The 27,903-nt window shown below is 35.9% G+C and overlaps 1 protein-coding gene across 2 annotated transcripts; it reads right to left on the reverse strand.

The window, feature by feature from the left end:
- Positions 1-3,186: 3,186 nt before the first annotated feature.
- On the reverse strand, positions 3,187-27,481 carry ACADM (acyl-CoA dehydrogenase medium chain). 2 transcript variants are annotated; one of them, XM_080801918.1, is made up of 12 exons: positions 27,095-27,481; positions 23,602-23,689; positions 20,963-21,060; positions 20,761-20,830; positions 20,070-20,170; positions 18,976-19,056; positions 16,957-17,087; positions 14,178-14,286; positions 9,378-9,518; positions 8,688-8,783; positions 5,388-5,636; positions 3,187-4,011 (listed from the first exon to the last, which is right to left on the reverse strand). In XM_080801918.1, the coding sequence occupies exons 1-12, from the start codon at positions 27,122-27,124 to the stop codon at positions 3,940-3,942; spliced, it is 1,266 nt and encodes a 421-aa protein (XP_080658044.1). In that variant the 5' UTR covers positions 27,125-27,481; the 3' UTR covers positions 3,187-3,939. The 2 variants fall into 2 exon arrangements, with proteins under 2 accessions (XP_080658044.1, XP_080658045.1); XM_080801919.1 differs by lacking the exon at positions 27,095-27,481 and adding an exon at positions 26,472-26,576.
- Positions 27,482-27,903: the final 422 nt, after the last annotated feature.

The following is a 27,903-nucleotide window of genomic DNA, read 5'->3' on the forward strand; positions in this document are numbered from 1 at the left end:
GTGCTTTTTCTGTATCTATTGAGAGGATCATATGGTTCTTATTCTTTCCTTTATTAATGTGGTATATCATGTTGATTGATTTGTGAATATGGAATCACCCCTGTAGCCAGGAATAAATCCCACTTGATCATGGTGAATAACTCTTTCGATGTACTGTTGAATTTGATTTGCTAGTATCTTGTTGAGAATTTTTGCATCCATGTTCATCAGGGATATTGGTAATTCTCTTTTATAGTGGGGTCTGTCCGGTTTTGGAATCAAGGTAATGCTGGCATTCTAGAATAAGTTTGGAAGTTTTCCTTCCATTTCTATTTTGGGGACACTTTGAGAATAAGTATTAACTTCTTTAAATGTATGGTAGAGGAAGACCCAAGTGGCTCACCCAGTTGGGTGTCTGACTCTTGATCTTGGCTCAGGTCTTCATCTCAGGGTTGTGAGTTTGAGCCATGCATTGGGATGTACACTAGATGAAACTACTAAAGAAAAAGGTCTGATAAAATTCCCCTTGGAAGCCCTCTGGCCCCAGACTTCTGCTTGTTGGGAGAATTTTGTTTACAGTTTTGATATTGTTGCTGGTTATGGGTCTGTTCAAATTTTCTATTTCTTCCTGTTTCAGTTTTGGTAGTTCATATGTTTCTAGAAATTAGTCCATTTCCTCAAGATTGCTCAGTTTGTTGGCATACAGTTTTTCATACTCTCCTGTAATTGTATTTCTGTGGTGTTGGTTGTAATCTCTCCTTTTTCTGATTTATCTCTCCTATTCATTTATGATCTTTTCTTTTTGATAAGCCTGACTAATATTTTAACAGTTTTATTAATTTTTCAAAGAACCAGCTCTTAGTTTCATTGATCTTAGTTTCATTCATTGTTCTACTGTTTTTGCGTTTTTTTTTTTTCTATATTGTTCATTTCTACTCTAATTTTTATTATTTCCCTTCTTCAGCTGGTTTTAGGCTCTATTTGTTATTCCTTTTCTAGCTCCTTTTACGTGTAAGGTAAGGTTGTATATTTGATACTTTTCTTGTGTCTTGAGGTAGGCTTGTATCACAATATACTTCCCTCTTAGGATCGCCTTTGCTCCATCCCAAAGGTTTTTGGACTGGTATGTTTTAATTTTCATTTGTTTCCATGTATTTTTTCATTTTGTCTTTAGTTTCCTGGTTAACCCATCCATTCTTTAGTAGGATGGTCTTTAATCGCCATGTGTTTGTGGTCTTTCTAAATTTTTGTCATTGACTTCAAGTTTCATAGTGTTGTAGTCTGAAAATACACATGGTAATGATCTCAATCCTTTTGTAATGGTTGAGTGCTGATTTGTGACTAGTTTGTGATCTATTCTGGAGAATGTGCCAACTGGACTTGAAAATAATGTATATTCTGCTGCTTTAGGATGAAATGTTCTGAATATATTTGTTAAGTTCATTTGGTCTTGTGTGTCATTCAAAGCCATTGTTTCCTTTTTGATTTTTTTTTTTTTTTTTTGCTTAGAAGACATGTAGGGGTACTATTGTATTATTATCAATGAGTTTCTTTATATTTGTTATTGATTTATATATTTGAGCACTCCCAAGTTGGGGGATATTTACCATTGTTAAATATTCTTGATGTATTGACCCCTTAACCATTATATAATGTCCTTCATCTCTTGCTAAGGTCTTTGGGTTAAAAATCTAGTTTGTCTGAAATAAGTATAGCTACTCTGGCTTTCTTTTAATGTCCATTTACATGATGAGTTTTTTCCATCTGCTCCCTTTTTTTAATATGTAGGTATCTTTATGTCTAAAACGAGTCTCTTTTAGGCCACATGTAGATGTTTTTTTTTTTTTTTAATTTTGTGATACCCTATTTCTTTTGACTGGAGCATTTAGTCCATTAACATTCAGAGTGATGACTGAGAGATATGAATTTAGTGCCATGTGTTACCTGTAAATGTGGTATTTCTGTTGGTGTTCTCTGTTGCTTTCTAGTCTTTGTTGCTTTTGGTGGTTCCCCCTCACATACACACACACACTCAAGGAGTCCTCTTTAATATTTCTTGCAGGGTTGGTTTAGTGGTCATGAACTCCTTTAGTTTTTGTCTGGGAAACTTTTTGTCTCTCCCCCTCTATTCTGAATGACAGCTTTGCTGGGTAAAGTATTATTGATCGCATATTTTTCCCAGTCAGTACTTTGAATATATCCTGCCATTCTCTTCTGGTCTGCCAAGTTTCTGTGGACCAATCTGCTGCCAATCTGATCTATCTTCCCTTGCAGGTTAGGGATTTCTTTTCCCTTGCTGCTTTCAGGATTCTTAACTTGTCTGTGTATTTTATGAAGTTGACTATGTCTTGGGGATGGTTGGTTTTTGCTGAACTTCATGGGCATTCCCTGTGCTTCTTGGATTTCAATGTCTGTTTCCTTCCCCAGGTTGGGAGGTTTTCAGCTATCATTTGCCCAAATAAATCTGCCCTTTTTTCTCTTCCTTTTCTGGGATTCCTATGATATGAATGTTGTTATGCTTTAAAGAGTCACTGAATTTCCTAAGTCAACATTTGTGATCCAATCTTTCTTTCCCTCTTCTTTTCAGCCTCATTATTTTCCATAATTTTATCTTCTACATCAATGATTCATTCATCCTCATCATTGTATCCAGTCAGTTTTGCATCTCAGTTATGGAATTTTTTATTTTGGCCTGACTAGTTTTTAGTTCTTTTATCTCTACATTAAGGGATACTCTAGTGTCTTGTTTTTCTCAAGTCCAACTAGTGTCCTTATGATTGTTGTTTTGGGACAGCCCCGGGGCCCAGGATGTGTGAGTGGTACTGAAGTGAGTGTTGCTGGTGGGACTGAGCCCTTAAACCCATGGAATCTGATGCTAACTATCTGGAGTTAATGTCAGAATAGGATTGAGCCATAGGATGCCCAGCTGGGTGTCAGAATCAAAATGGTGTCAGAAATAGCAGTTGGTATAACATTTTGTCAGTATTTGATGTTTAAGATTACAAAGAAATATTAAATTCACAAACTTTGTTTCTTACATTATTTTATATTTTTCGACATGTCTAATAATATCATCTAGAGAAAAATGAGGAGGTAACTTTATGGAGTTCAAAATCAGAACATGACTTTTTTCCATTACAGTAAATAAATCAAGCATACATTATTACATGAAGTAATAAAACGTCCTGGAAAGAATACAAACAGATATATAGTAGGCACTTAACAATTTTATTTCTTTTTATAATGTATGCACATGAAATGAGATTGTATACAATAGATCAAAGCCTACCCAGATACCAGGACTCATATAAAAATATTTTAAGGCAGATTTTATTTATTTCTAAATAAGGCAAGTAAAATGCAGATTTAGAATTAAACAAGGTTTTCAATAACTTTTGGTTATTATATGGTGAGAGAATTATGAACATCAAATTTTTGAGTGTTATTGTACAAAACTGAAAACAAATGCTTTCCAAATTGTAGCAAAATGAACTCCCCCAATACCATTAAGTCTACAAAGACACTATCAAGTTATCTGATGGCATCCAAATCCTATAATGCTTTCTCAACGTAAATTTTGAAACATTCTGAATACTTTTATAAGCCCATTTTTCAAAAATGTCACTGGAAAAATATTGAAATCAAAAGAACTTCTGTTACTTTAAGTGCTTAATGTAACAAAACAAATGTGCTTTTCTAGGTTAATGTAATTCAAGTACAGTAGTACTAAAGATAACACGTAACTTTAATGAAACCTAATCTTTTTGTGAAAAAGCAAGTCATAAAGTTAAACAAAAGTGGAAAACTAGTATTAGAATCAGCTGCATGAGTTTAGTGTAAGAGTACTTATTTTAAAGTTTTAGCAGAAAACATCTTGAAGCTCATTCTCTTCTTTGGAGCTTAAACAGAAGGTTGTGTTCTAATCACTCAACAGTTAATCATGTTTCTATAGCTATCTCTTTAATTTTTATACCTGCCAATGTGTTCACGGGCTATAATAAGTCTTTGAATTTGTGCTGTACCTTCATAAATCTGCAAGAAAAAAGAATACACATAGGTGAAATATCTTCAGTACATAATACTTCAACTTACTCAATATTTTGGGCAGTACCATAAGTTCCATCGTAATACCAAATTGAATCAAACCATATATAGGGTCTGTAATCCATAGAGATTCTGAAACCTGATTTTGTGAAACCATGAAAATATAATTCTCTTATAAAAAGTCATTTACCAAAATTTTGGGAGTATCTTAAAAATCAAAGGATAACAATATTTCAAAAAGTTTGGGAAATCTGAAGTTTAATGTTGCTAAAATATTTATCCAACTTTTCTGAACTGTTTTTAGCTAGCTGTCATCTTTAGTTATTTTCCATTTTTACTCTTACACCAGATTTTCTCTCTTGCTGACTAAGGAACAGAGTTTCTAAAGAAAAAGATGCTGGAAGGACTTGGTTTTAACTTAGATATTCCTAAGTAGCCAGTCCTTACTTCCAGTTTAAACATCTACCCCCAGCAATTTGTTATATATGGTTCATCGTCTCAGATGAACCTCTATCAAATGGTTAATATCACTTTATCACTATCTCTTCAAGTTGTTTTGCTCCCAAATAAGGCTTCAATTGATACAATAATTGTTGAGAAAGATTCAAAATAAAATAGTTTATTTTAAATGATATGCTTACTTTTAGGAGAGCAAAGGGTAGATTACGATTAGGTAGGATGTTAAGATTCAAGATGGCTGATCCAGACATATACATACATATCTATACCATTTACTTTGTTAGCCTAGTCTCTCAGCCATATACTTAAAGGTAACATTCTTCTGTGTTAATTAGTTTTTAAAGCTTTGGTTTATAGCCATCTATGATAGCTTATTATTTTTTTAAGATTTTATTTATTTAGGGACGCCTGGGTGGCTCAGTGGGTTAAAGCCTCTGCCTTTGGCTCAGGTCATGGTCTCAGGGTCCTGGGATCGAGCCCCGCATCGGGATCTCTGCTCAGCGAGGAGCCTGCTTCCCCCACTCTCTGCCTGCCTCTCTGCCTACTTGTGATCTCTGCCTGTCAGATAAATAAATAAAATCTTTAAAAAAAAAAAAAGATTTTATTTATTTAGAGAGAGAGCGAGAGAGCACATGGGGGGGGTGCAGAGAGAGAGAGAGGAAGAGAGAGAATCTCAAGTAGACTCCACACCCTGTGCAGAGCCCAATGCGGAGCTTGATCCCAGGACCCCGAGATGGTGACCTGGGCTGAAATCAAGAGTCGGACGCTTAACTGACTGAAGTATCCAGGCACCCCCATGATAATTTATTATTTCTAATGGCATAAAATCCCTAAATAATTAGAAATTTGTCATCTGTGAATATTCTTTTACCTAAGAAACAACAAAAAATCATTTTTAACCTTACCTGATAGATCTTAGCATCCCTCATTAGTTTTTCTACAGGATATTCTGTATTAAATCCATTGCCTCCAAAAATCTGCACAGCATCAGTAGCTAACTGATTTGCAATATCTGCAGCAAAGGCCTTTGCTATAGAGGCATAGTAGGTATTTCGGCGACCCGAATCAACCTCCCAAGCTGCTCTCTGGTAACTCAATCTAGCTAGTTCAACTTTCATTGCCATTTCAGCCAGCAAAAATGATATTCCTTGGTGCTAGAATTAGAAAGAAAAAAGTTTAAGGATAATAACTATTTAAACGTTTTTCTCCTAGAACTTTTTTTTAACTTTAAAACTAATTTTAGACTTAAAAAATTACACTCTGCTTCCTCTAATGTTAACATATCACATAACCACAGTATAAAGATCAAGAACAGAATATTAACATTACTATAGTATTATCAACTAAATTATATACTTTATTCAAATTAGGGCAAGTTTTCCACTAATGTCCTTTTCCGTTCAAAGATCCCATCCAGAATTTCAACTGTTATTTCTTCTTAGTTTTCCCCAGACTGTTAGATTCTTCAGTTTCTCCTTGTCTTTTATGACCTTGGCACTTCTGAATAATACTGAGTGGTTATTTTTTTTGTAGAATGTCCCCCAATTCAGGTTTTTGTGATGTTTTCTCTGAGCTAGAATAAGTTATGTATTTTTGGCAAAAATACCGTAAAAATTATATGTATTCTCCTCCTGGGTATCTGCTGGGACTTTTTTTTTTTTTTTAAATGTATATATGTATTTTTAAGTAAACTCTACACCTAGCGTGGGGCTTGAACTCACAACCGCATGCAAGGAGTTATATGCTCTACATGCTCTACTGCCAGAAGCCCTTGCTGGGATTTTTTTTTAAGGAAAATTATTATAGACACAGTGAAAAATGATGAGATACTTTATCAGATGCTGATGGAAGAAAGTAAGCACCAAGAAAAGGACAAATAAAAAATGCTTCTTATCCCCCCTCTAGAAGTTCATAATCAAAGAGGAGACACAAGACAAACACCTTCAATAAAAGACAGTAAGTATTGTATTAGGTGTACAGCCAAACTATTATAGGATAGAAATATGTTCACCATGTATAGGTAAGTGAAAATTTCAAATATACAGTATGGTTACAGCTTTGGAAAAATATATTCGTAGAAAAAAAGAATACAGAGCAAAATGATCACTGTAATAATCTCTGGACAATGGGATTATGGAGCAGTTTTATTACTTAATTTGCTTATACTGTATCACATAAGTTATTCTACAATGAACATGGAATGGAACATATGCTTTAAAATAATACACATTAAAGAAGGCCTATAGGCATTTAGAAACGAGAATACTAAAATTATTAAAAAGATGCTTTGTATCATAGGCAACACCAAAATGGGTTTTGAAGACTAAGAGGTTATAAAAACCACAAAAGTTATGACTGTACAGACTAATATGCACCAAATGTACATAAAACAAAAACCTGAGCTGTTCAAGTTCATATACTTACTGTTTTTAAAAAACACTATTTTTAGTTTTAGTTTTTAAAAAAAACTATTCCAGAATGTGACAAGTTGCTTGAGAGTAGCATAGTACATATGTCTTAAGAGGAGGCAATTATTAACCAATATAAATAATTCCTACGTAGAACAAGAAGAGTAATATCTTCCCTTATTTCCTTCTGCCTGATTGTGCCCATTCTTCTAAGCCAATGATTCTTTCAAGTTGTTTTGTTTCAGTTTTCACTTTTTTTTTTTAATAGGTAATACATCTATCAGTTTGAAGTTCAAACTTTCCTCTTTCTATCATCCCTGCCATCTCCAACCCCATTTAATTCCCCTTCCTGGAGGTAACCAGGCTATTTTTTCATCTTCTCAGAGATCTTATAAACACATGTAAGCAAATACATCTACAGTCTCTCCCTTTTTTACACATATGTTGGCCTACCATGTTGATGGTTCTTCATTTTGCTTTGCTTATCAATAAAGCTGAGTGCTTTCTATAGTAATATATAAAGAACTTCTTTACACCTTTTTTTTAATAGCTGTGAACTATTTCACTGTATGGTGGATCAACATTTTGGTTGTTTCTATATTTGGCTGTTTCTACACAATGCTGAAACGAATAAGCTATAGACATGTCACATTGCACATACTGGAGTAAACCTGAAAGATACATATGAAATACAGGTGCAGAATAACCACTTTTGATATATAATGCCAAAACGTTGTTCATAAAAGGTATAGTGAATTATATTCCCACTGGCAATAAACAGAAGCCCTATATCACCACAACTTTGGCAACCTGGTATAAGATACCCATGCTTCTCCTGTGAGATGTTAATGAAAAAATCCCAGTGAGTCTCACCCAGTTTCTTTTCAGCCCATGCTTTGAGAAATCCTGTTCTAAACATAATCCCTGTAATGTCTCAGAATCCCTGTAATGTCTCTGGCCCATCCATGACAGTTTCGCCTTTTGGTCTCTCTAACCCAGTCTATAAGCCTTCACTCAGGACTTATTCTTATACAGCTCTATATTGTTCCTTAATATTTGTTTTAAGACATGTATCATATCTCTATAGTAAAGTTAAAGGTTCCTGAGTACAGAGTCTGTGTCAAACTTCTTTTCTATTCCCAGAAATAGCTCATGTAACGTGCAAAAGGACAGACTCTTTAAGTGACTGTGTTCAAATCTTGGTTTCATTACGTATTAGGTGAACCTAAAGTTTTACATACAATAAATGGGACCAAGAGTACCCACTCCACAGTAATGTGAAGATTAAATGAGTTAATACATGTAAAACCCCTAGAACAGTGCTTGGAACAGAGAAAATATCCGATTACTAGTATTTTAATATAGTAGGTGTTCAGTTACTATTTGTTGAATGGATGAAATAGAAGTTCATAGTGGAAATGTATTCTAAATGCTAGAAGTTTAAGGGTTACCAGAACAGAAATTCATAGCCTATATGGTGCTTACATTCAAATGAGAGAGTAAGGAGAGACTTATAATAAACAAACACAAACATGATATAATGTTGAGTGGTGTCAAGAACTACGGGGAAAACAAACCCAAGTGGGATTAGTATATAGAGTGTTGGGAGGTGTTGTTTTACATTGGATGACGAAGATAGATTCGTTAGTAAAATGAATGAGGAAGTGGGTATTTGGGGGGAAAGAGGAAAGGTAAAGACAACAGCAAAGGGCCAGTGTGGCTGACAGAAGTCCACTGTAAAAACTCTGGATTTTAATCTGAGTGCTTTGAACACAGCAAGTTCAGTATCAAAATTACCTCTACAAGCAGCTTTCCAAAAGTTTTCCTCTCCAGGGCATACTTGGTAGCTTCATCCAAAGCTCTTTGTGCTAGTCCCACAGCACCAGCTGCTACCTAATATTTTAACATTTTACAAAGCGTAAGTTCCTGTTGTTTTTAAAACACAGTTCAATGACTATTTGCCTATAATTCTAAGTTAAGGACTATATAAAGAGAAGATGATCTATACCTTTAGGCAACAAAAGAAGGGGTAGGGGAGAACAAGCATTTCGATTTATATTTTTTATGAATTAAAGCATTTGTGAGGCAGAGGATCACAGCCTAGAAAGTCATTCCTTCTGTTTAACAAGGGAAAGCTTCTTAGGGAACTTATTCCTAATGAGTAAACAGGAAATGAGCACAATCAGCAGGAATGATTAAGTATGGACTGCCTCTCTGTAACAACTTAGCAGTGACTACAGTAATTCTGTTATTTGCTAAAGTAATTTCTGTAACAGGCAGTAAGACAGTTGAAGAATTCTAAAAAAGAAAGAAAAATGATAGTATCTCTCCATCCTTAATTAGATATTAAAAAGGAAATACACACCAAAAAAATAAATAAATAAATAAAAGAGAAATACATACAAAATATACCATGTTAAAATAAAACTACTCAATGTAATAAATAAAAGATCCTCTAAAGACTGTCAAGTCACTGATATTACTTACTGGAGGTCTAGTTTTATCAAAAGCTCCCATTGCAATTTTGAAACCAGCTCCTTCACCAATTAAAACATTTTCTTTAGGCACTCTCACATCCTCAAACACAATTCCTCTTGTATCTGAACATCGCTGACCCATATTCAATTCCTAATAAGGAAGATAATATGTATTAAGGAACACTTTTTGAGCTAGCATGAATTTTTGCTTTAACCTCTGTTTTAGGACTTTCTGCAATTATCTAAAACAGGGGTTAACAAACGATGGGTTGTAATATCTATTTTGTAAAAAAAAAAAAAAGCTTTATTGGACTAGAATCACTACCTATTTGTTTACATATTATCTATTGCTACTTTCTTGCTACAATAACAGAACAGAGTAGTCTGGGACAGAAATCTTGTGGATCTCAAAATCTAAAATAGTTATAAACTGGAAGTTTACAAAATAAGTTTGTCAACCCCTAATTTAAAACAATGTTTCACAAACTTTGAAACCAACAATAGTCTAAAGATCTACATGAACATATTACACTACAAAGGCAAATTTCATATGTTTGAAAGCTATCTTTTTTACCATGAATGTCTGGAAAAGCATTTAGCAAACATACTCTGATTTAGGATGCTTAATTTAGCTTAATGGAGCTAGCAAAATAATGTATCGACTCTTTTTTAAAATTAGGTTTACTGAAGTGGAATTTACATACAGAAAAATTCACCCTCTTTACATATAAATCTCTAACAGTTTTGACAAATGTGTATGTGGAACCACTACCACAATCAAGATACAGAATACTTCAGCACCCCCCAAAACTCCCTTGTGCTTCTTTTAAGTCGATTCCCTTACTTTACTCCCAACCTGAAGCAATGACTGATCTGACTTCTGTTCATATAATTTTTCTTTTTCCAGAATGTCATGTTAAGTAGAATGATAATAACAAGTAATAAGTGGCTTTTGTGTCTAACCTTTCACCTAACAAAGTGCTTTTGAGATCTACCTATATTGCTGCTGCTCAGTAATTTATTTCTTTTACTGAGTAGTATTCCACTACGGGGATGTATCATATATCCATTATCTATTCACCAGTGATAGACATTCCCCTCACTCCAGTTTTTAGCAATTATATAAAGTTGCTATAAACATTTGTGTATAGGCCTTTGTTTTCATTTCTCTTGGATAAATACCTAGGAGTGCTGGGTATGTGGTAAGTGCATATTTAATTTTACAATAAACTGCCAAAGTAACTATATTCCCTCAACTTTTTAATTGAAAAATGTCAAACAGAAAAGCCATAAGAGTAATCTAACAAATACCTATGTACCCTTTATTTCAATTCACCAATATCATTTTGTCACATTTGCTTTATTTCTATGTTTTGTGTGTGTAACTAGTAGCATTATTTGCTGAACTATCTGAGAGGAAGTTGCAGATATGGTGACTCTTATCCTTAAGGAAAAAAATTTTAATCTCATTTTTTAATCAACATCGTAAGAAGCAAAGAAAATGGGAGCACAGAGCTGTAAATAAACTCTTTAACTTGCTTGCCTTAATAGTATTAGTCTGCTTCTAGGCTTGAAGAAATGGTAACAACCAGATATATAGTTTTACCAAGAAAGAAACCAACATTTCTTTTTTTTTTTTTTGGTCTTTTTGTTCTTTATAAATCAATAACTCAGACCCTCACTCAACATAATGAGAAAACACTGTTTACAAAAATGGTTTACTCTAGCCTGTTTCCCAGACTCACTCCAAACACTAGGACTTTTTAAAAAAATATTTTTATTTATTTATTTGACAGAGATCACAAGTAGCGGAGAGGCAGAGAGAGAGAGAGAGAGGAGGAAGCAGGCTCCGTGCCGAGCAAAGAGCCAGATGTGGGGCTCGATCCCAGGACCCTGGGATCATGACCTGAGCCGAAGGCAGAGGCTTTAACCTACTGAGCCACCCAGGTGCCCCTAGAACATTTTTTTAAAAAGGTTTATTTTAAAGAGAGAGGGAGAGAGAGAGCACCTGTCCTCCTGTGAGCAAGGTGGGGGGAAGGGGTAGATGAAGAGGGAGAGAAAGAATCCCAAGCAGACTCCCTCTGAATACAGAGGTGGTGGGGCTCAATCCTAGGACCCTGAGATCATGACCTGAGCTGAAACCAAGACTCTGACGCTCAACTGACTGAGTTACCCAGGCACCTCCAAACACTAAAACATTTAAACCCAAAATGCTTCCTGTACTCCTCTCAAACCAGATGACATATTAAACACAAAGCATTTTTAAAAACATTAAATTTCACAAATCTATAAAATGCCCATATATTTCAAAAAAAGATTTAAGTAGGTTTAAATATATATAATATAATTATCTGTTTTTCTCACTACAAAGTGAGCTCCTCAAAGGCAGGGATTTTTGTCTGTATTGATCCATATGGTATCCCCAATAACATAATAGTGCCTCATATATAGGATGAACTCAGTAATAAATATTTATTGAGGGGCCCCTGGGTGGCTCAGTGGGTTAAAGCCTCTGCCTTCTGCTTGGGTCATGATCCCAGGGTCCTGGGATCGAGCCCCGCATCGGGCTCTCTGCTCCGCAGGGAGCCTGCTTCCTCCCCTCTCTCTCTCTGCCTACTTGTGATCTCTGTCCGTCAAATAAATAAATAAATAAAAATATTTAAAAAAAATATTTATTGAATTATAAGTGAGAAAATTGGGAAAAAAGAGACTAGAAATAGCATGATAAAATCCACAATTGGGTTTACTACTAAAAACAGTATAAGTTGTTAGGTCCTTTGCACTTTCTAAAAATGGCCACAAATTTGGCCTTAAGTTTTCTCGCAACCATCCTTAAAAAGAAAACACGAATAGAACATAAATAAAAACAAACCATTTACTTGGAAGAAGCACATCCATTCTTACAACTTATACTTTGTTATACACAACAACCTCACTATAATTTCACTGGTGAAGTAACAGTCTACCTTTAATATCTATTCTTAAAAGAGAATATAGAAAAACAGGGTTAGAAGCCACATTGGGTGAGTTCCTAGGATACTTTAGTAGTGATCTCAACTCTACCTTTAACCATGTAAATCATTTACTTGGGTCTCAGTTTCAACATTCAGTGAACAGACTGAAATAATGTGTATATTTTCCACCTTTAATATTCTGTGGCCTCTGAGAGAAGTTGCCCCTCTTCCATATTCTAGTAAATGCTTCCATTTTCAAGAGGCTTGAGTACAACAGAGAGATTCTGATGGCTTTTACTAAAACAGGATTACGTAACCTTTGGTAACTATTAATAAACTTCCAAAATTTCTCCTTTCCCTTCAATATAGACATCATTTGATCATCATTAGGTTTTCTTTTTTACAAATTCATTTTGCAGAGGAGAGTTTTACAGTTGTAAAATTAAGTCTCCTCTTCCTAGTCTCAAAGTTATAATCTTAGCTCTCACTAAAATGATTTTAATGACTTCATTTCTTCCTTCTTTGATTTGCTAAATTTTAAATTTTTCTCTTTAGTCTACTTTAAATGTTAGTGCTAAATTATCTCCACACATTCAAATTACAACAGTTCTCAAATGTGTTACATTATCTTTTCTTTTTTTTTTATTTTTTTATTTTGAACCTATGTTGAGAATTTCTTTTTTATTTTAATAAACATATAATGTATTTTTATCCCCAGGTCTGTGAATTGCCAGGTTTACACATTTCACAGCACTCATCATAGCACATACCCTCCCCAATGTCCGTTTCCCCACCACCCTCTCCCGTTCCCCCTCCCCCCAGCAACCCTCAGTCTGTTTTTTGAGATTGAGTCTTTTATGGTTTGTCTCCCTCCCAATCCCATCTTTTCATTTTTTCTTTTCCTACCTCCCCCCAACCCCCCCCCCGCATTGCATCTCCACTTCCTCATATCAAAGAGATCATATGATAGTTGTCTTTCTCCGATTGACTTATTTCGCTAAGCATGATACCCTCTAGTTCCATTCACATCGTCGCAAATGGCAAGATTTCATGTCTTTTGATGGCTGCATAGTATTCCATTGTGTATATATACACCACATCTTCTTTATCCATTCATCTGTTGATGGACATCTAGGCTCTTTCCACAGTTTGGCTATTGTGGACATTGCTGCTATAAACATTCGGCTCTTTACCATCCCCATACTTTCCTCAGGCACAGAATTTTCTCTTACTGGTGTTATATGATCTGGGATATTGTTTTAATCACTACAGTGGGCATAATGCTAGTTATCCTACCAAAAAGGCTGCTGTGAGGAAGGGAAAAGAGGGGGGAAATCTTCTGAAATCTAAAACTCCGTTATTGGGCAGGCCACATAAATGGCAGCTGCATTTCTGCTTCATTCTACCTCACAGCTATTACAGACTGGCACCAGGAACAACCAGTTTTCCAAATAATGAATCAAAAGGATTATTCTCAACTTAAAATATTCAGCTACAATACATAGACTATTCCACCTGATAATATCAAGACATAGCTTTTAAGGGAAGGGTTAAATATGTGATGGGGGTTACAGAGCAAACCTATCTTGATGAACACAGGGGTGATGTATGGAAGTGTTGAATCACTATGAATCCTGTACACCTGAAACACTGTACACTACAGGTGTACAGAACATAGTGTTCAGGTTTGGAATTAAAACAAAAACTTAAAAGAAAAAAAAGGGGGGGAAGCTTTATTTTTATTGCAACTTAGTACAAAGAAAATGTTTTCAATAAAGGAAGCTAAAAGAGTAATTTTGAAATTTATAGTTAAAATAGTATTTGAGGCCTTAATCACGAATAAATACACACTTTACCTTTCTTCCAATCTGCACTCCTGGGGTATCTGCTTCCACAATAAATCCAGTAAAGGCTCTATTAGCAGGAGTCTTTGGATCCGGATCAGAACGAGCCAATAAGAAATACCTAATATATATATAATATGGATATGGTGACATCAATAGACAACACATGGTGACAGCTCCCAAAATTGATTTTAAAGTGAAACATGAGGTATGTAAAAACATCTAAATGTAACCTATGTTCTAAACAGCCTGACATAGGAGAATTTTTTAAAAATTCCTTAAATGGGGCGCCTGGGTGGCTCAGTGGGTTAAAGCCTCTGCCTTCGGATCAGGTCATGGTCTCAGGGTCCTGGGATCAAGTCCCGCATCAGGCTCTCTGCTCAGCAGGGAGCCTGCTTCCTCCTCTCTCTCTGCCTGCTTGTGATCTCTGTCAAAAAAATAAAATCTTTAAAAAAAAAAAATTCCTTAAACAGGGACACCTGGGTGGCTCAGTGGGTTAAGCGTCTGCCTTCGGCTTGGTCATGATCTCAGGGTCCTGGGATTGAGCCCTGCATCGGGCTCTCTGCTCAATAGGGATCCTGCTTCCCCCTCTCTCTCTGCCTATTTGTGATCTCTCTATCAAACAAATAAATAAAATCTTAAAAAAAAAATTCCTTAAACAAATTTATATCCTATGCTTAACACTAATAAGTTATCATTTACTCTACAATTTTACTTGATAGTAGTAAAAAATAGTAAAAATTATCTTCTAGTTTCTTATATTACCTAATTTGTCTTACTACATGAGAATTATTACCTAATGAATTCTTAAAATTATGAAAACTTTTTTTTTTAAGATTTTATTTATTTGTGAGAAAGAGAGAGAGAGAACTCATGTGCACAAGCAGGCAGAGTGGCTGACAGAGGCGGAGAGAGAAGCAGGCTCCCTGCCGAGCAAGGAGCCTGATGCAGGACTCAATCCCAGGACGCTGGGATGATGACCTGAGCCGAAAGCAGTGGCTTAACCGAATGAGCCACCCAGGAATCCCAAATTATGAAAACTTCTAATTGCACTGTTAGATTTCTCTCAACTTGTTAAATTTTAATAGTTCCTTCATTTTTCTATTACTTTCTGATATCATGATGATTTACTTAAAGATAATCATCTAGCCCTCCTTAATACTGGACAGTGATATAGGGGTTGATAGGTACTATTTAAAATAAATAATTTCCTGGTAGGCTTACTCCCAGGAATAATGCTTTACCTGCTAGAAAACTGCACTACAGAGCACACACATATACTGAATAAGAATTTTGCAGACACGGAGGAACAGCCCATTTAGTTCATTATTCCAATCACCAGTAAACCCTTATCCTAGGAAGTCTCTATCTATATACTTGCAGTGATGGGTAAAAACATTATTTCCCATGACAACTCAACAACATTGGACAGCACCGTTGTTGGAAAGCTTGTTTTTATGTCTTCAGTTTTCTAACTTTTTTTCTTAAGACTTTTATTTATTTATTTGACAGAGAGAGACATAGCGAAGAGAGGAACACAAGCAGGGGGAGTTAGAGGGGGAGAAGCAGGTTTCCCGCTGAGCAGGGGGCCTGATGCAGGGCTCAATCCTAGAAGCCTGGGATCATGACCTGCGCAGAAGGCAGATGCTTAACAACGGAGCCATCCAGGTGCCCCATTTTTCTAACTTTGACCCATTAATTCCACTGGCTTCCTGAAGCAAATGTACAACACTGCTCTTTATTCTGTGTGATGTTATTCCAAAACTTTTAAAATTCTTCTAAACTAACTTAATTCCTTTACTCTTCACTGGACATGTTTTCTAGACTCTTCTTAATGAGGGATACTTACTTGCTTCTTAACTTATTCCATTTTGTCAATGCAAGTCTTAAAATGTGTCATACAGAACTATTACCACTTTTTCCCTCATTTGTGTTGTACTTCTATCATTTCAGCCAGAAATTACATTACCTTCTTAGACATCACAGTGTTGATTCCTACTGAATCTACAGGTATCCATTTTACTGTCATATTTTTTCCACAAATAATGGTATAAATAGGTTCATCACTGTTTTTATTTATGCAGGTGATTTTATGATCCTTTCTTGAACTTCACGTCGTTGTTTTTAGACCTATACACTTTGACCTTTAGATTTTACTAAAGTAACATTCCGTCTTTTCTAAAAGATAATCTGAGTTTTAAGATGTCTTCGCCTGTTGTTCAGAATCAGAGAAGTGTACTATACCAATGGCTTTCCTTTTTCCACAGTCTTCAGAGAACAGTTCCAAGAAGATGCTAGTATAGCCAGTGGAGATATTAAGCCACGTAGATGGATTCACGTTCAACCAGAGCAGGTGTTTTTGTTTTATTTTCTTTCACAAATTAAACTTCTGAAGAGTCAGGTTGAAGAAATAATTCAGGGCTTAAAAATAGTTTTTAAAAATAACTGAACTATTTATGATCTTTTATGGACACTCCAGTTCCATGAATAAAACTTACTTTTTCTAAATATTTTATTTATTTATTTGACAGAGAGAGAGACTATGAGTGAGCACATAAGTAGGCAGAGCAGGAGAGGGAGTAGCAGGCTCCCTACTAAGCAGGGCGCCACAGCTGGGATACCAGGACCCTGGGATCACAACCTGAGGCAGAGGCAGGTGCTTAACCCTGACCCACCCCAGGCACCCCTAAAACTTACCTTAATTGTGGTGCTTTAATAATAAAGAAGAGAGAGAAGATTCTGATATGAAGTAATTAACAAGCAATATATAGAGATGTTTTAAACAACATACCAATTAGCTTTTCCTCCATTGGTTATCCACATCTTCTGACCATTAATAATATATTCATCTCCTTTCCTTTCTGCTTTGGTTTTTATACCAGCTACATCAGAGCCAGCTACAGGTTCTGTTACGCAGTAAGCCTTAAATATACGGAAGCAATAAAAATAATTTAAATTTAATTATTAAATTATGAATGTTTAGAAACAGGAGCGTATTTTATTTTTGAAGCCAGTATTTTAAATATTTTTAAATACCTAAAAATAAAATGTTCTCAGAGAATCAAATAAACTGCTCAAATGTAGCAACATTTAATATATAACTTAAAACTAGATATAGGATATCAATAAACCATATAAATCAAAATGTTAGATAACTTCAAGTTAATCCATTCACATGTAATCATTCATTCAAATGTTTCTTTAGTATCTACTATGTACCAGGTTATGAACCAGGAGATGGAAAAACTAGAGATAAAAGACTGGTCTTCAAGATTTCCACAATAGTGGAGATAAATACTAACTATATTGTAATTACATATCTAAGTACTACAGTCATACACAATGGTCTTGTGAAACTAGTTTAGCTTTAGGATGTCAGGAAAAGCTTTCCAAAGGTGATGCTCACATCAAGTCTCAAAAAGGAAAAGGTATTCTTTGGGGATAAAGAAGGAATGTGTATTCCAGGCAGAATAACAAATGCAAATGATACTGAGATAAATGCAGGGTTACCCAGAGTTTGTAAATCCAAAGTACCAAAGTCCCATAACATGTAAATTCTATGCATGTAAGGGAATTGACTATTTTCATTTTCACCCTTGATTTCATATTCTGGGTACATTTACTGCCATTATGCACTAGCAGGGGAAAAATGTATAGTAAACCTTTATTAATTCAGAAGTTAGAATAACATAGGGACTACAGTAAATTTGTTTTTATATATACTGAAGTATTGATAACACACAAAACAGCCAAAAAATATTTAAAATACCTGAACTATTTTTAAAGACTTTTATCTTAGAAATACGTATTTATAAGCAATAATTTTAAATATTCTTATCAGTGCATTAATGTAGGTTTTCCTAAGCAACTCTATGCTAAAATTTTTTTAGCTTATTTCTAGTATTATATAGGATACAGAAAAACAATCTAAATGTGTCACACAATCTTAAGACAATATTGAGAATTAGCCTACTAAACTGATTTAAGAGTTACCAATTAATTAAAAAATCTGTATAAATGTTTTTATTAAGCAGTTTGCCTAAAATTAAGGTACCTGAAGAGAGAAACCTTGATTTTTAACTTTCTAGTCTTTCAGACCTATTTTCACAATTAGTTCAAAACTGGTAACAATTTACTATATTTTGGTATCACAATCACACCCTAAATTGAAATCTGTTCAGCTGATAAACAAAATTCAAAATCCTTATGTAAAAACACTTTCAGAATAGGTCCTCAGTGTGTGTGTGTGTGTGTGTGTGTGTGTGTATGTATGTATGTATAAATATCTTTTTTTTTTTTTTTTAAGTAGGCTCCATGCACAGTGTGGGGCTTGAACTCATGATCCTGTGATCAAGAGTCACCTGTTCTACTGAATGAGCCAGGTGGGGGCCCCTATAACTATCTTTTAAAAATCCAATTTAAATATTTGTTATGTAGTGCTCAGGGAATTAAATAAAATCTATATTCTTTCCAAGCCACTTGCTCAACAAATAGAATAACTTTTCAGTCACGTTAATTTCTTCTTAGTTCAAAAGACTATTAGTTCAAACACCTACTGTCATGCATTCAGTCTGAACTTTCTGACACACTCACTCAGGTCCTGAACTGCACAGTGCTGCATTAAACAGCAAGTATTTCTTTCTTGGCAATAAGCTAGGAGATTATGACACTTGTCTTGTACCCCAGAAACACCATTATACCTAAATATGTTGCTAACTTTTATCTTCATGTGTTACATTCCAGTGTACACATATGTATTGGAAAGAAGAAACAGCACCCTTGTTCCCAAGCAACAGCTGCACATACTCACACACATCAGTGGCTCCTCAGTCAGCCTCCCCAAATACTTCTTTTGTTGTTGGTCATTTCCAGCAATAAGAAGAGGCATTTGCTATCAAAGAAACGTGACATTGAAAAAAGCAAGATATTCTTATTAGGTACGTAAATTCAGAGATATATAATTCAAAGTGAGAGTACTACTTTCTCCCAAGGGATAAGTCCAAAGAACTGGCTAGCCTTTATTCTTCCTTTAAGAGAGTTAAAACCAAGAGGAAATAAATCTGTGAATCTAGTATTTTCAAAAATTAAGTTACACTGGGCTTGTTGGTAATATGTAAAAATCCACTATAGTAACATACACAAAGAATTAAATTTGGGATAAATAATGTGCTATATATGATCAGACATCTTAAGAACTGCTCACTAAATTCAGCACTGCCAGCAGTGGCAGCAAGCCTTCCTGATCCTTCTCTCCGGAATGCTAGTCTTTGGCCTTGCCCTTACCTAAGAACTGCCACTGACACAGCAGCCAAAGTAGACAGTTTCCCTACAAGGACAGCTAGGACTCCAATTACTGGGGACAACAGGAACAGAATGATCAACTTATGCAGTAAGAACTCTAGGCTTCACTGCACAATCTTGTGTTCCTTTTATTCATTTATTTTTAGAAGATTTTATTTATTTGACAGAAAGAGTGCATAAGTCGGGGAGAGCAGCACGCAGAGGGAGAAGCAGGTTCCCCGCTGAGCAGGGAGCCTGATGTGATGCCTGGCTGGATCCCAGGACTCTGGGATCATGACCAGAGCCCAACTGATCCATCCAGGTGCCCCTCCTGTATTACTTTTTTTTTTTTTTTTAAGATTTTATTTTTTTATTTGATCACAAGCAGGCAGAGAAGCAGGCAGAGAGAGAGGAGGAAGTAGGTTCCCCGCTGAGCAGAAAGCCCGATGTGGGGCTCGATCCCAGGACCCTGGGATCATGACCTGAGCTGAAGGCAGAGGGCTTTAACCCACTGAGCCACCCAGGTGCCCCTCCTGTATTCCTTTTAAAGAGAATTGTGTTGGCCAACTAACCTAACCTAGCAGTACGGTTTCACTTAGGCAATTAATTTTCTAAGAAACTTACCCCCAAAGAATTTGCTTCAATAGCAGTCTGAACCCCGGTGCATCCATAAGCCAATTCTTCAGTAATTAAACAAGCATCAAAAATTCCAAGTCCAAGACCTCCTATAGAATCAAAATATTTTAAGACCCATTATAATATGTAGTAGATCTTATTAGAAATAAAGGTGAACTATTTTAATTACCAAGAAACTAAAAAAATGTTCTGGTTAGCACAGTAACAAATTACACTTCTCTAAAATAAGTTTTAAATATTTCAAAAAATTTTCTATTTGTAATCTGGACCTGCCTTCCTGTTTCAACTTGAGTTTGTAAAAATTTGATTCAACTGTGCTAAAACTTTGACTCTTTCACCTGAAGGAGTGACTATCTCACAGAAAAAAATCTGAACAAAATGTAAAATCAAAGGTAGAACCAAAATGCAACAAATTGACCAACTCTAAAGAGAAATTACCAGTGTCTAGGATGAAGTTAAGGCTGAAGTGAGTTATAAAGGAAAAATGCCTTTAAGTGTTAATACAAGGTTTCTCAAAACAGGCAAATACTGAAGTCTGAACAGAAAGATAAAGGTAGAAAGCCATTTATCATAAATGACTTAAGATAAATGGCAGTTAATATTTGAAAGAACGAGCAGAGTTTTACCATTTTCCCTGTTCATATGCATTATAAGGATTAAAAATGTGAAGAAAACTTACCACAACTCTCTGGAATGTGTGTATTCATTAAGCCAAGTTCCCATGCTCTTTTAATTAGGGGGACAGGGTACTAAAAGGAAAGAAAAAGGTAAAAAAGACCTTTACAAAAAAAACCAATTATATTAAAAATCTAAATAGTTCAATTATATAATCTTAAGAAAAATGTAAAAAACTTTTTTCTCCTTAAAATGCATATACCTACCTCGCCACTTTTATCGTATTCTGCAGCAACTGGGATTATTTCTTCCCTGGCAAATTTACGAGCAGTAGCTTGAAACTCTTTTTGCTGTTCAGTGAGCTCTAAGAGTAAATCATTTAAAAAATATTAAAACAAGATAATGAGCTGAGGAGAAAAGTCCTATGAACTCAGTATGTGAAAATTTATGATGGAGTCTTTAACTCTTGATTAACCAGAAAAGTCCACAAATAAACTACAAAGACCACAACACACTTTTGGACTAGAAAGATTTCACTATGTTATATAAACAAACCTACGTCAATACAAGTACCAAAGGACACAGGTAAGATTTCTAGCTTTTACAAATCAGTAACAGACATAAATTTGTTTTTCTCTTCTAATTGGTGAAAATAAAAAAAAAATTTGTTTTTACTTGTTACTAGTTCCTAAGCAGATTTATCAAATGTTTAGTAATCCTGAGATGAAACTAAATATAAGATACTCCCTGATCTCAAGAATTAGTCTAACCAGGGAGATGAGACATGCTCAGTGACCATAAACCAATAAAACTTGTTCCAAAGTATCATTTAAGAATACCAATATGTGGGATGCCTGCATGGCTCAGTAAGTTAAGCATCCGCCTTCGGCTCAGGTCATAATCTGGGAGTGCTGGAATTGAGCCCTGCATGGAGCCCCGCATGGAGCTCCCTGCTAGGCAGGGACTCTGCTTCTCTCTCTGTCCCTCACCCCGCTCATGCTCTCTCTAATAAATAAAATTTTTTTTAAAAAAAGAAAAAAAGGAAAATTTTTAAAAAGACTACCAATACTACAATTTCACTCTTCCTTTAAACTCAGATAATTTAAGGTTATAAATTAGCACAAAGCAACTGGTAAAAGTGGTGGGAGGGTTTCCCAAAAGTTAACAGTAAGATAGAACTCTAATTCAACTGCAAATATATGAGGTTCTGTTGTTATAAAACTAATGAAATGAATGTGGTGGTTGGACTGAGGACAGGAGCTGATCATTTGGATTTTTTCAAATCCACACTATCATAGGGTTTTAATGTGGTTGTGTCAAACATCAAAGGATAGGTAAGATTTAAAAGAGATATAGGGTATTTCAGTAAGAACAATAAGAACAAAAACAAAGAGATAAGAATGAGCCAGCATATTCAAGACTATAATAATCATTTTGTATAGGGATATGAGAAATAAAACGTAAAAGACATGAGAATTTTGGTGTTGGATCAAATAGCCTAAAATCAAATCTCTCATTTTATAGATAAGGAAACAAAAGCTCGAATGAGGACATGATAGCCTCATAGTCTTACCATGAATTAGCAGTAAAAGTATACTTCAGAGTTTCAGTCACTGTTCTCTATATCACAATTACTTCTAATATTGGAACCATCAGATACCAAGGTTGTAGGTGAGTAAAGGACAGGGAAGGCAGGGATCTAGTTTCTATTATTTATTGAGAATCTACTTAAATCTGGTCACTGTGTACTATGGACTTTACATATGCAGTATATTAACCTTCAGATAAATCCCATGTTGTAGATATTATCTCCACTTTAGAAAGAGCCTGATACAACTGCCCACAGATGCTACCCCTGGTCCTTAAGTTTAATGACCTCACTCCTGAACACCTGTATCTGTCCCATCTTGTTACTCAACAAACCACCAGATTTCTCCAGCTGGTTTCTTACTACTAAATATGAATCTGTAAGTGACAAACTGAAACTAAATAGCAACGATACCTATGTTAATAACACTGTAAGAGAAAATCCAATGCCCCAAGCTGCTATCCTCACATGGCCTGAAATTTCCCGTTTAATTCTCTTTCAAAAACTGTAAAGATGCTAACAATCTTAAAAAATAAAATGAAAACCAAAAATGATAACCCTGGTGAGCTCTGAGCTTGTCATTTGTATCGCGGTATGAGTTAATTATCTGAGCTGCCTTGTAATTATTTTCTGAGACCAAGAAACCAGAGAAAATGGATTTTTAACTAAAGAAAAGGTAACAATTTTAAAGCAAGAAGCACTTTAGGAGGTGATGGATGCTAAAAATAGGGATTATTATTTCAATTTTTTTTGCTCAGGATCTGCATTTTAGAGAGCGAAGGGCGTGCTCGCTTCAGCAGCACATGTACTAAAATAGAGAGCAAAGGGAAAGGGAGATCTCATGCCTTTTCCTTCCCAAACCACATGACTCCCTGATCCCAGGACTTTAAACCCTACCCATGAGCAACAAAACTGCAGTTCAGATATATTAGGGTCAAAACAGGCTTTGGCTTCTTAGCAGGTTCCTAGCACTGTGTATCTTAGTGTTCAAAAGATATCTTTTGCATTCAAATTTCTAACTTGAAGACTGTATGTATCAGTAAATTTGTTATTTTAGGGTTACATACTTAGGAAAAAGGGCACAGATATTTATGTCTGCTGCTAACACAGGTCTCTACATAGATTATGCTGAAAAAAAAAAGAGGTCAGGAAGAATGGGTGTGACTGGAAATCTGTGGATGGTAATTGGTTCTATTTATTGACAGACAATACTAAGATGATTTACAAATATATTCCAGACAAATACATATACAATGCAATAAAAAATGCATATATATAACAAGTATGTTTAAAGTCAAAAGACAGAACAAAACATACCAAAATTAAATCCCAATTTTGGTTCATGCTGTAGGGCAGCTTTTGTATGTTGTGATCTCCAGTCAAAACGAGAAACACTTTTTAGGACCTGTAAAGGATAATTTTATTAAAATAAATTTGATAAATTAAACATCAAATAAGAGAATACTGGCAATTACGAGTACAGCTACTTGTTTGACTATACTCAAGAGCATAGTTTTTTAAGTCATTACTTAAATGCCTCCAACTATAACTTGATTTCTATATTAAATAAGCCAAGTATTAGATGTGTGAACACTTACTACAAAAGAAATTTTTTAAAAAAACAGTAAATAACACTAATCAGCAGTATTTGTACTACTCAAGTGGACTGTCTCTGAGGCAAACAATAATCAGGGGTATTAGCAGACATAGGACTGCTATCCTGGAAATCTCACAAGCTTTAGGTCATTTGTGATTGAGAAGTTGGGGTGGGGACAAAAACAGGACGGAATAGTACTATGTTCAAGAGTTCCCTAGTCTATCAACTTTGATACTCTGTCTGGTGAGCCTCACAGGTGTGGGAATCTTCCCCTTGGAGGATTCCATTTTCTAAGATATCTCACTTTATTTGACAAAACAAATTAGCCTAAAACTAAGTTCTATATTTTCTGCTGCTGTCTATAGGCATTCTTAGAATATTCTAAGGCAGTGGTCAGCACACTACAGCAGCCACCGGTTTTGTAAATAAAATTTTATTAGAACAACATACTGTCTATTGCTGCTTTTCCAGCAGAGTTGTACAGTTATCAGAAACCATGCGGTCCACAAAGCTGAAAATATTTACTGTCCCTTTACAAAAACGTTTGCCAACCTGTTCTAAACTATTGCTATGCTACATTTCTTAATATCTGCAATATACCATTTCTTTTAAAATATGTATAAAAAAGTATCAGATGTATATATTGTTCCCTTGCAGTCCATTATTATACTCATGACAATTTAATGTACACAAAAATAACCATTTGCATTTATTAAAGTTAATGGAAACCATACCCTTACTCCTTCCTGAAAACGTTTGAGGACAGCAAAACATAGTTTACACTTCAAAGGATTTGATGGAAATATCCCTATGCAATTCTAATATTCCAAAGAAAAGAGAAACTGAACAATATACTTATGTTTGAAACATAAGTATACATATGTTGCTTATGTTTCTTGAAAATTGTAAAAAGAAACTGTCCATTTTGTAGGTGACTACTTCAGCTTATTCAGAGAATCACCTACATTTGAAGTTACAATAAAGATCGTCAAGTATTTTTTTTAGTATTTATTTTTTTAAAAGATTTTATTTATTTATTTGACAGAGAGAGATCACAAGTAGGCAGAGAGACAGGCAGAGAGAGAGGGGGAATGAGGGTCCCTGCTGATCAGAGAGCCCGATGCGGGGCTCAATCCCAGAACCCTGAGATCATGACCTGAGCCGAAGGCAGAGGCTTAACCCACTGAGCCATCTAGGTGCCCCAAGATTGTCAAATATTTTAAATAGCTCTTTCAAAATAACACTTTATAATTTTGGGGAAAAAAAACTACAGAGCATGAAAATTCACATTTTCTTTGCAATTTTCATTAAATTTACTTTGGAAGTAAAACATGGTTTCTCTAATCCTTACTGTTCAGTCATCATAGACCAAACCTATACTTGTTTACAGTCACATTCCACGTATTAATTCACTGAATCTCCAAGTCAAACCTAATATTAAGGCACTACTTTTATTCCTATTTTGCATATGAAGAAACTGAGACTCAGAAAGTTCAAATGGAACCAGGATTCTAATTCTAACATTTACTATAGAGAACTCATACCATCAACCACCTTGCTATACTGCTCTTTCAATTTAAGTCTCCTAATTAATTGGTTATTACACTGAATAAAGAAAAACGTCATCCCACAAAAATCAGACCAAATAAACTCGGCTCTTCTAAATGTGTGTTTAGATACCAGTGCACAAAAATCAGACCTTACAAACAGGTAAAATAGTCTGCAAGACTTTAAATAGGGAATTATTACTGGATTTAAAATAATTTATAAAAAGTTTATATATTATTTTTCAGGAAAATGTTATATAAAACAAAATACAAAAGTAGCTACAGCCAGGGAACAATCCCCATCGATCTGCTAATTATATATAATGTTAGCCATTTAGAGAGGTGGGTCAGTGGACACAGAATATAGAAACTGTAGACTGTTTGGATTTAGGATGGTTTAAGTCTACATTCCACAAGTATTTCTCAGAGCTTGCGCCAATTACAAACTTCCTGTACCTTCTTTTAAAACCTAGAAAATAAGGCCTTTCTTACTGGATAACTTGTTGAGATAATTAAATAATGTGTCTTGGACGCATGCCATATAAATATTGATTTTATTACTTTGGGCGCTCTGCCCAGAATAATCCAATTCCAAATCTCCAAAAGACAGCATCTTCAATCAAGCCTCAATTCTGCAATAACAGCACAACTATAATTAAATGCTTTTGTGTATTTCTTAGGAATATAAGAATCCTTAAATTTTATGGGAATGTCAAAGAAGAGATACAGAGGTGTAAGTTTTCTGGATCAGGTTTTTCTACATTTTTCCTTGCAAATTGAGAAATCAGTCTTTTTTTTTTTTTTCCTGGTGTCAGAGTTAAAATTCATTTTTAAAATCCCCCGATTTCTCCCCTCAGGGCCCCTTAACTTGTATAGCAATAACAAATATTGGACAACAATCCGTTAGAATTCTTACAAATTCTAAAATTTTTACTCTTTTTGGGTCAAGAACATGAATTTCTTAACTCAATTATAAATGACATTTAAATTGCAGTTTTGTGTTAATGTATCAATAATATTTAAGGTATAAAGCATCTACTGACCGAGACAAATTAGAATCTGTGAGCCACAACACTAGAATAGACAAGCTTCAAGCAAAATTCTGCGGTAGGATCTTCTTTTTACTTTGTAATGTACGGAACAGAAGCGTTCTCTTCCACAGTCCAAAACCAAAGAGTATTAAACATATTAAGTATCCTGAGAAGCGGCTGCTTCGTTTTCCTTTTCCCGGTGACTTTGCAGCCGCCCAAGACAAGAATGTCTGAAATCTACACTTTCTAGCATTATCAAATGCACTGTGAAATTTACTTTTATGATTTCTTCTTGGGCTAGAGATAGCAAGTCAGTAGAGTTTTCTCAAAAACATACTGCAAAAACAAGGCCTTTGCTCTTTCTGAGATCCCCGCCCAGTTCAGAGGTTCACGTACGGGACAGGGTGAGACTCCTTGGGTAAATATTTGGAAAGTTCCCCCGGCCAGAGGGAGGAAAAAAAATAAAAAATAAAAGGACATTCTGAAAGTGACCAGCGCCTATATTGGTCCGAGGGAGTCCCTCCTCTCCCCACCCCCGGACACCATCTATTTTCATCCCAGGCTTCCCTTCCTCCCAACCCTTCCAAACACCATAACCTCCATTTCCCAACCCCCCGCCCCTTGCTCCCTCTCACCCTGCAGCTACGCCTAAACACCGCTGCCATGTTGACTCCCGGTCCGGATACTCAAACGCTAACTCAATCCGCCGCGTTGACACTGCGAGGGTTGTCCCCGGCGCGGGGCGCTTGACCCCTCTGGCCCCGCCTACACCCTGGTCCCGCCCACCGGCGTTGAGGTCGGAGGGGAGGGAGGGGGAGCGGATTGCACAGAAAGGGGGGCGGAAGGGGAAGAGGCGAGAGGGGGAGGAGTTGCGTGCGCGCCGTTCTGGACGCCTGTGGGGCGGCGTCCGTACGACCTTGGGGGAGTGGGAGAAGGGTGTTCGATGATCTCCTGGGGCCTAATGGGTCCCCAGGGGTGGTCCACGAAAAGGCTTCGTTTCCCTCGAGCCCTGAGTTCAGACGACGCGACCTCTCGGGGGGTAGCGAAGGGTCATGCTGAAAGGAACCCGGGATTCGCGTTCCATGGCTGGAGTCCGCTGGCGGCGCGGGGCAAGCCAGGAATCTGGGTGAGAGGGCATGGCCAGCGACCTCTGCGCGGTGTGCGCCCGCGCCTGGCGGAAAGATACTTTCCTGGCCCGCAGCCTTGACCTTTGTCCGGGAAACCGGTTGGACCCACATCGTTTGTGCTCTAAGTAGTCCGAGAACACTTTATTGTCGGACTCTGGTCCAAAGACTAAAGGCTGGACTGTACTTCAGAAAACAGGGGAATTGAATCACTTAGGTAAAATCGACTTTTTCTAATATTCCCGAGGCTACTTATTACTACCCACGTGCGTGGATGTGCAGTGTTCTTGAAAATAAGATGCGCCTATTTAAAGCTCCTG

This window comes from Martes martes (genome assembly GCF_963455335.1).
Source record: "Martes martes genome assembly, chromosome: 4".
Lineage (NCBI taxonomy): Eukaryota > Metazoa > Chordata > Mammalia > Carnivora > Mustelidae > Martes > Martes martes.

Coding starts and splice junctions, on each gene's coding strand:
- ACADM (XM_080801918.1), bottom strand. CDS start 27,124: ATGGCAGCGGTGTTTAGGCGTAGCTGCAGG. Junction 21,061..23,601: donor AAAATTGGGATTTAATTTTG/GTATGTTTTGTT, acceptor ATTTACTCTTAG/AGCTCACTGAACAGCAAAAA. Junction 19,057..20,069: donor TTGAAGCAAATTCTTTGGGG/GTAAGTTTCTTA, acceptor TTTCTTTGATAG/CAAATGCCTCTTCTTATTGC.